The following is a 9,398-nucleotide window of genomic DNA, read 5'->3' as shown; positions in this document are numbered from 1 at the left end:
AAAAAAAAAACAAAAAACAAAAAACAAAAAAAACAACTCTATTGTTAAATAGGTCAGGAAAGGCAGCTTTCATTATCTCTATTTTACATATACATTTGAAGGTGTATTATGAGCTCAAAATAACACAGCTAGTCATCATCAAAAAGGGTATAAATAACAAAGACTGAGGGTTTCCCTGGTGGCGCAGCGGTTAAGAATCCGCCTGCCGATGCAGGGGACACAGGTTCGAGCCCTAGTCTGGAAGATCCCACATGCCGTGGAGCAACTGAGTCCGTGCGCCACAACTACTGAGCCTGCGCTCTAGAGCCCGCGAGCCACAACTACTGAAGCCCGTACGCCTAGAGCCCATGCTCCGCAGCAAGAGAAGCCACCGCAGTGAGAAGCCTGCGCACTGCAAGGAAGAGTAGGCCCCGCTCGCTGCAGCTAGAGAAAGCCTGCGCACAGCAACAAAGACCCAACGCATACAAAAATAAATAAATACATTTATTAAAAAAAAAAAGACTGAATTTTGCAAAGTAAGACTGAATCATGAATATTTTTAGACATGGACTAAGCCCCACCGTGTGGTAGCAAATATAGTCTAAGAATGAAAGATTTACCGTCCTTGAACAGAACAAAGGTCTAATAAAAATCAAATCCAGGAATATTTATTGAACTATGCACAGTGCCTTAAGGCACATATTTTGTGAGGGAAGTAGTCGTATGTAGATATAGATTCTGAAGCCCTTAAACGTCTCTTTCTACATTATTTAAGATCCATTCACATTGCACTGAGTTATCAGGTGACCGAGGATTGAAAGAAAAAGCAAGTGAAACTTCACACATCAGTATACCTTCAACGCATTGCCAGTATACCTTCAATTTGGTGTCAGAGTTTCACAAAATTACCATGCCATGTAATTTATAAGTGTTGTCTTTGAAACTGTGTGATAATTGGACAATTTTCTAAAGAAATAAATCCAGATTTATAAATGAGTTGGGTGATTGTCTAATAGTACCTTTGTCAAGATCAAAGCCTAATGTTTTATTATGCTCATGACATTTTAAAACTTTCTTCCCAGCATTTAATTTTTGAAGGCAGAAACCTGGGCCAGACATTTGAAACCGGAAAGTCTCCTAGCGGCAAGCTGTAAACTCTCAAACAAGCTTGGACTAGAACCTAGGTACTGAAATACACATGCATGCTTTACGCAATGCGTAATGCATTAATTAGAAAACTCAAAATACCCTACAAAATTATCTTCTCTGACACTCAACTACAAAACTTGGCCTTTTCATCTCTATTTGTACATTGATTTTTCTTTTTCTTTTTTTTTTAAAGATTTTTTTTTTGACGTGGACCATTTTTAAAGTCTTTATTGAATTTGTTACAATACTGCTTCTGATTAATGTTTCAGTTTTTTGGCCGCGAGACATGTGGGATCTTAGCTCCCCGGCCAGGGAATGAACCCGCACCGTGGCATTGGAAGGCGAAATCTTAACCACTGCACTGCCAGGGAAGTCCCTTCTTTTTCTTTTTTGGTTAAAGCAGCTTGGCTTCCTGAGGTAGTGTTATGTATCTGTAGCAATAAGGTGAAAACATCTAGCTTATTTTGTCAAATTCAACAACAATCCAGAGATTTAAGATCTGTGACCCCAATTTGTCATTTTATTTTATTGTTCCAAAAATGTGGCTCATAGACAAAAAAATAAATGTTTTAAGGAAATTTACCTGAATGACATAAAGAATGTCTAGATAATTTCTAGCTGTCAGGTAAAACCTACCCTTCAAGATGGCAGAACACATAATAGCACATGAAAAGTATGTTCACCCAATGAGTAATTTAATTAATTGAAAAAATTAAATGCCAGTTTTAGTGCCAAATGCAGAACATCTAAAGGAATGTATACTGTATTTCTGCCTTCCCTTCTACTAATATGGTAGGTTTCCAATGCTGGAAATCTTTAAAGTCCTCCAGGTACGCTGGCCCCATCTTTCATAAGGTTTTTCCTAAGACTTGTCATTATCAGATGCTTCACAAGCTGACACTGACAGTTCCCTAGGAAATACTTGTCTCTTCCTGCTTCATCAGATGTATTATTTCATTGTACATACGGTGAGGAGCATCCAGACCCCAGATGAAATCCACGTGAGCCCATTCAGGAATGTTCTTATGGTAGATGATGTTGGTCGCCTCGGAGAGCAGTAGTCTCACGTCTTCTGGATTTGAAAGCCAGTCCTGACCCCCAGTCCACATTGCTGTAGGGACCGTCATGTCTCTAACTTTGTAACTTACAGGAGCTGGCTAGAGTAAAGGAATAGTTTTTAACTGTAGATAACATTTGGACTTCCAGACTCATAATTTACTTTTTAATAAACACAGTAAATATGCCTTGTGTTGTAATGAAAGGTGCGTGGGCACTAAAGCCATATAGAACTGCATTAAGAGTTTCTGCTCCAACCCCTACTTGAAGGAAAAAAATTGACTTAGCCTCACTGAATCTCAGTTTCTTCATCTGCGAAATGGGGATGATATCTGAAATAATTTACTAGATTAAATGAGAAAACATCTCAATTGCCTAGCACTTTAGGCATTACATGTTCAATTCTTTTCCTTCCTATTAATAAATATTTAACACACACAGTGCCTTTTAAAAGTTAACGCTTCTATCTTTTTCAAAGATAATTTCACAAAGTTTCATGAGGCCAGATTTGGAGATACTCTACAGAGAAAGGCAAGAGGATGGAACCTACTGAAAAGGACTTGGGTGTTCACAGGGGTTTTCTGTCCTAACAGAAAGCCCTGGGGCACACCCAGCTTGACTGTGTCTCCAGAAACATGGGGCAGTCAATGGCACTGGAACTCAGGGAGTTGGACCAAGAGGAGATAAAAATTAGATTCCAGGTCCAGTCCCACATCACCCAAAGAAGGTTATCTAGGATTCCTAATTCTTGAGAACTTCCCTTATTCAAACAGATCTGCTAGATCAAGCTGGCTGACTGAGAGCCCTTGAGGTTAACCAACACTCAGAACTTTCAACAGACATGTCAAGGTCCACTTCTCACTCAGAAAATCCACCTGGAAGCCAGGGTTCCAATCCCGGCAGTCCTTGTTTCTCTTTGTGGCTTTTAAGAATTTGAAGTTATAGCATCTGATACTGTGAGTTATAATAAGACATATGTATGTGGTCTTCATCCACATTTGTGGTACAGAGCTCCTAATAACCCTCAGAGTTTCCTAAGTGACAGGAGCCATAATGGTGTGTTTTGTGACGTTAATGAGGTGATTTTTTGAACAGGATGGGGGCTGAGCTCCAGAAATGGAGCCAAGCAAGTGATTAGAGAGTTGGAAATTTCAGTCCCATTCATGACCTCTGGAGAGGGGAGATGGGCTGGAGATTGAGTTCAATCGCCAGTGGCCAATGATTTAACCAGTTGGACCTCTCTAAGGAAGCCTCCACAAAACCCCAAAAGGACAGGGTTCAGAGCCTCCAGGTTGGTGAACACGTGCAAATGTGGGGAGAGTGGCCCCATGGAGAAGACATGGAAGCTCTGCTCCCCTTCCCTTGCTCAGTGCATCTCTTTTATCTGGCTGTTCCTGAGTTACATCCTTTTATAATAAACCAATAATCTAGTAAGTAAAGTGTTTCTCTGAGCCAATCTAGCAAATTAATCAAACCTCAGCCTGAGAAGGGGGTCATGGGAACCTCTGAATTATAGCCAGTGGGTCAGACACACAGGTGACAGCCTGGGCTTGCGATTGGCATCCAAACTGGAGGATAGTCTTGTGGGACCGAGCCCTCAACCTGCGGAATCTGTTATCTCTGGGTAGACAGTGTCAGAATTGAGTTAAACTCTAAGTCACCCACCTGGTGTTGGAGAATTGCTTGTTCATGTGGAGAAACTCCCCTCCACACACATATACTGGAATTTGGTGGTCAGAGTAGAGTAACTTAGATACGAAGTTTTTTATAGAGTAACTTAGATACGAAAGGTTGGAATACTCGATGGAGGCTGTAATATGTTTTTCTCATCTAACAGGTGAAAAGACTGAACTGAATGCCAGATCTAGCTCTAAGGCTCTGTGAGTCTATGACATCTTTTTGCATGTGTGTTTTCTCTTTCTTCCCATGACCATTTTCTGGCACCTGCTCTGCACAAGTCACTTTCTCTCTAACTCATGACCTTAAATGTTAATAAATTAAATCGAGGCACGACAGTGGTCTGTCCAATTTCCGAGACTTTTATATCTAGATATACAGAAGTACATCTACAGAAGTGGATGTTAAGTGTGACATGAGACTCTCAAAGATTAGCCTGTGTGTGTTTTCTGCTCCCTCCAGCTTTATGTGTGGAGTCAATATTTGCTTACATTCTCACACAAGCTAACCAATAATCTTCAGTGAAGGTTTTATGCTTAGAAAAGTTTAATACTCATTTCTCATTCTCCATAACTTTTGTTGTAATTTTATTCCACAACATTGATTACACACATAGATTTTCTTGGGTAATATTGTTATATTTTTCACTTGCAAATTACAGGTTCATTAAAAGTGTGACCAGGGAGAACTCTTACATGTAATCTAGTCCAGTAATTTTTATTTTAAAGAGAAAGAGATTGAGCCCTGAAGAATCAAAGCAGCCTAGCCATGATCATACAAATTTGTAGTGCAGAGGCAAAACTAATACAGTAATTCTCACTTGTCATTAATACTCTTTTTACTGTACCATGAGCCAACCTGACCCCTGCCATCCTCATCTGTGGTTTTCTTCTGTTGTTGTTGTTGTTTTTAATTTTGAAAGATACTCTAGCAGCCACCACAGACTACACCCTTCCCTTCACTAAGTCTACCCATCTTGCTCTTAAGAAGCCCCGTGCCTTGTTCATGGAGGCAGCCTCATCAAAAAAGTTGATGCATTATAAAATGCTACTACATTATAAAAGTCTCTTTAACCCTTAAAATGCTACTGCATTATAAAAGTGGTTCTCTTTAACCCTTAAAAGTCTCTTGGCTGGGCTTCCCTGGTAGCTCAGTGGTTAAGTCCTAAGGCAGGGGACACAGGTTCAAGCCCTGGTCCGGGAAGATCCCACATGCCGTGGAGCAACTAAGCCCGTGCACCACAACTACTGAGCCTGCCCACCACAACTACTGAGCCTGCGCACCTAGAGCCCGTGATCCGCAACAAGAGAAGCCACTGCAGTGAGAAGCCCATGCACTGCAACAAAGAGTAGCCTCTGCTCATCTCAACTAAAGAAAGCCCTCGAAGAGCAACGAAGACCCAACACAGCCAAAAAAAAAAAAAAAAAAAGTCTCTTGGCTAAGCTTTGAACTTTTCCATTTTCAAATGAAGTTGAACCAGAACTAGTTACTTTTTACTTGAATTCTTTCTTTTTCATATTCTTTTCCATTGTATTCCCTGTGCTGTATAGTAGGACACATTGTTGTTTATCCATGCTATATATAATAGTTTGCATCTGCTAATCCCAAACTCCCAATCTATCCCTCCCCCCATCCCCCTTCCCCCTTGGCAACCACAAGTCTGTTCTCTATGTCTGTGAGTCTGTTTCATAGATAAGTTCATTTGTGTCATATTTTAGATTCCACATGTAAGTGATATCATATGGTGTTTGTCTTTCTCTTTCTGATGTACTTCACTTAGTATGATCATCTCTATGTCCATCCGTGTTGCTGCAAATGGCATTATTTCATTCTTTTTTATGCCTGAGTAGTATTCCATTCTACTTGAATTCTTGTATTTTACTCCTATTTCTAGAATAAACTGCCAGTATAACTTCCCTCTCACACATTTCAAAAGGATATATTTTCAGCAGATGGTATTTGCTTTTGTTACCTGATTTCCTTTTTCCAGATTCTTGGTCTCACTGCCCCAGTCAAATGCCCGAAGTTCCCCAGAATTCACTGCCTAAAAAGAAACAAAAATTTACATGACATTCAAATGTGTTCCGGGATAATGGTGGGAAGAGGGTTGAAAATATGCTACCAAGTCTGCAATTGTGAGGGAAGCAGAGAACAAAGGCTGAGGCTGCTCTATGGTTCAACTTTAGGATAATCTTTGGGAGAGTGTAAAGGCAAGAATAAGGTCCTTTCAGGGAGAAAAATATGCTATAGAAATACTTGACCACCATATTATACAACTCCAAAAAGTGTATCCCCATTGTAGTCTATGTAGGGGGATATCCTGCACAACTCTGTAGGCTACAATGGGAGAGCAACCCCTAGAGTTGTGCAACGTGGTGATTCTGGGAGAAGATGACCAACATTTAATCCAGTGTAGAATTCTTCTTTGGTTTTGATTATAAAATCTCTCTCTCTCTGTCTCTTTCTCTCTCTTTCACACACGTACTAAAACATAACAATGACATTTGAAGAATAATTTGACTAGGTTCTAAGTTGTTAGAAAAACAGATAGGACCAATATTTATGATTCATAGGTGTCATCATCACTATTAAAACTTTTTGCTCGAGTTAAAAGTCTCCCACTTTTTTTTTTTAACAAAGTTGTAGTTTTAGTAGGCGAGAATCTAAGGTTAGTGATGCTTAGCTCTCTGTCCTATGTACATTCTTATTTCCACAGCCAACTGGGGTCACTCTATAGTATCATCTATAATGAGCAATATTAGGTTCAGTGCTTCATCACATGTGAAAGAATAATTAGCAGTCACATTGTCCTTGAACTAATTCTGAAGGAACCCACCACACAGCGCCTAGAGACAGTTCCTGTGACTGGTAATCAGGACATACCCTCCTGTGACCTCAGGTGAAATCTGCGGCACAAAGGACTCCTGTGAAAATCTCCTTGGGTAATTAGGTCCACATTTGCATTTTTATGACTACTTGGTCACACTGTCTTGCTGGAAGAGCCAAGGAGAATGTGGAAACGTAATCTCCAGCCTCATCTTTGAGATGGCTAGAGACTGAGAAATGTGTCACTTGAACCATCTGAATTCACACTTTTAAGGTCCACTAAAGATGTCCTAGGGCCAATCCTTTCCTCCCATATCCTGAAAAGTTTCAGTGTTCTAGATCAAGCTTACAGTTGAAAAAGCGTTGACAGAATCACAAGTCATCTTGGAATAAATGTGAAATAACCCCTGGGCTGTCCAAAGGGCCTCCTTTAACTATTCCAGACAAACTGCACAAAGACCCTTAACAAAGACTACAAATTCAGCATCCTTACCTGGCTCCAGTGCAGGATATTTTGCACAGATGTTCCAGCAGGTGTGTGAGCGACATATACATTTGCTCGGCTCTGTAATAAAGCATGAGTAGTTTGTGGGATGTGGAAAAACTCACAACATGTGCACCTTGTCAAGACCAAATCTACAGGTTATCAGACTAAGAAATGGGAACATCATTAAAGTATCAGCAGTTATCTATGAAACAGGAATATACACATGCACATAAGTAAAAAAATGCCACTAAATGTATCCTATATTCTTCATCAGAGAAAAGCTTCTCGTTAGACATCTTGACTTCGTCTTTTAAAAAACTTCCTTAGAGTAATTAAAGATAAAGGCTCAGGAACTGGGCCTGTATTCAAATCTCACCTCTGCTATATAACTTTTAGGTGAAATTGGGAACATTACTTAATCCACTAAGACTAATCTATAAAGTGGGAATATTGATAATACCTGTGTCATAGGGTTGTTACGGGGACTAACAGCCTGGCATATAATAAAATGCTTATCAAAAGGTAGCTATTAATCGTATCATTAATTAAAAAGAAAAAAATCCTCAGGAATTAAAAACATGCTCCTCCAGCTGTTGGCAGATAGCTCCCTTGCTGTCTGGTGTCCTTGGGGGTATTCTTCCCTCTGCAGAGAGCTGCCCTGCCCAATATCTCCCGATTACTGGTGTTGTCTGCATTAAATGACTAGTTGATATGGAGGTATAAAGACCCAGCCCTCTGATGCTAACTTGGGACAATTCTGAAGGGTCGTCCCATTTTCACAGGTCCCTAGAGGATCAACTGAGGTTCCCACTGGGACTGCATCACAGCTGGATTTTTTTTTATCCACCAAATCCTGTTTCCTTCCCTTCTCTAGATGTTATCCCAAGGGCCTAACCCCAAATCATTCTGCACATGAATCTCCATCTCACAGTATGCTTCCTGGGGAACCCACTGTCACACTTACCAAGTCGTAGCTATGCCTTAGCCAAACCGAAACTCCCAGACAGCCTATCACAGGACTTAAGCTACAAACTGGAAGCACCCGAGTAGAAAGAAGAAGTAGGTGACACATGGCAGTTTTCTCTTTTGACTTCTGGGTTCTAATCATATTTTTTTGCGTCTGTTGATTCCCTGTAGTAAAGCTGCTTTCAGACCTCTTCGATCTTTAATCTATGAAGTTAGTGTGTAGTCATGGCCTTGTGTTAACCTTGACTCAGACCATGTTGAAGCGTTTTCCACATATTATTACGATTTGAAGAAAACGGAGTTTCTTGGAGTATCTTTTCTCTAAGTCTTCCCTGGCATTAGCTCACCCTCAAGGAGTGAGACTAATAACTCCTCACTTTGCTTTGGGACAGTGAGAATTCACTAGGCTCCCACTTACCATGTTCATGTTGTTTGTGTTAAATCCTCCCAGGAGTAACATGATGTTGCTACAGACCTGATCAATAATCACCTGGCCGCAAAGGTAAATAACAAACTGTCTGAGAAATCTGGTCTGGTAGAGAAATTCTTTTTTACCAAACAATCCCTGTAAAAATATGAAATGGAATAGTCATTACATTACAATCAAAAGAAGTGTCTCTAACATAAAAGTGTATGTCCTAGCAAATGGGCTGGAAAACTCTTGTGCATAGACAAGGAATTTTCTGAGGAGTCACACACCTTGATCATCACATCTGGCAGCAACAAAAATTTGGCCCCAGGGCTTTTTGCATGTTTAACAGTAGCTATGGGTGCTAAAGCAAAATACATTCTTATTTTCTGAGCCAGCTCTGGCATGGTGGAAAATGCAATAAAGCCTGCAAAAGAGAAATATGTCAGCATGGATATTGAATATCCTAGAACTAATAAAGTGCTTATTTTACTTTTATCAAGATATTTCAGCAATTACTTGTGACTGTGTTTTAACTCTCCTGTGAAATTATAAGCTCCTTGACAGGGAAAAACAACAGCAGCAACAAATGCTCTGTGTTCCCTCTGACATTTAGATACTTGTTGCCCAGTACTAGGTTCTCAGTGAATTATTAAATTAAATTATTGAGTCCAATAACATGGACTTTGAGAGGTAACTATAGGTTAGGCACTTTGCAGGAGACTTTCATGGTTCTTGTTTAATTCTCAGATTCTTGGGGGTATTTTTTTTTTTTTTTTTTTTTTTTTTTTTGGTATGCGGGCCTCTCACTGTTGTGGCCTCTCCCGTTGCAGAGCACAGGCTCCGGAC

The 9,398-nt window shown here is 40.1% G+C and overlaps 1 protein-coding gene across 1 annotated transcript in view; it reads right to left on the bottom strand.

The window, feature by feature from the left end:
• Positions 1-2,015: 2,015 nt before the first annotated feature.
• Positions 2,016-9,398, bottom strand: part of LOC103075707 (lipase member M) — a 21,208-nt gene continuing 13,825 nt past the window's right edge. The window contains 5 exon segments of the mRNA XM_007470304.1: positions 2,016-2,285; positions 5,834-5,905; positions 7,181-7,252; positions 8,559-8,705; positions 8,840-8,976. Coding sequence (XP_007470366.1) covers positions 2,016-2,285; positions 5,834-5,905; positions 7,181-7,252; positions 8,559-8,705; positions 8,840-8,976 — 698 coding nt within the window.

This window comes from Lipotes vexillifer, unplaced genomic scaffold (assembly GCF_000442215.2).
Source record: "Lipotes vexillifer unplaced genomic scaffold, Lipotes_vexillifer_v1.1 scaffold690, whole genome shotgun sequence".
In the NCBI taxonomy this organism is placed as follows: Eukaryota; Metazoa; Chordata; class Mammalia; order Artiodactyla; family Lipotidae; genus Lipotes; species Lipotes vexillifer.
Note: the sequence above shows the minus strand (reverse complement) of the source record. Positions and strands in the feature narration are given on the sequence as shown.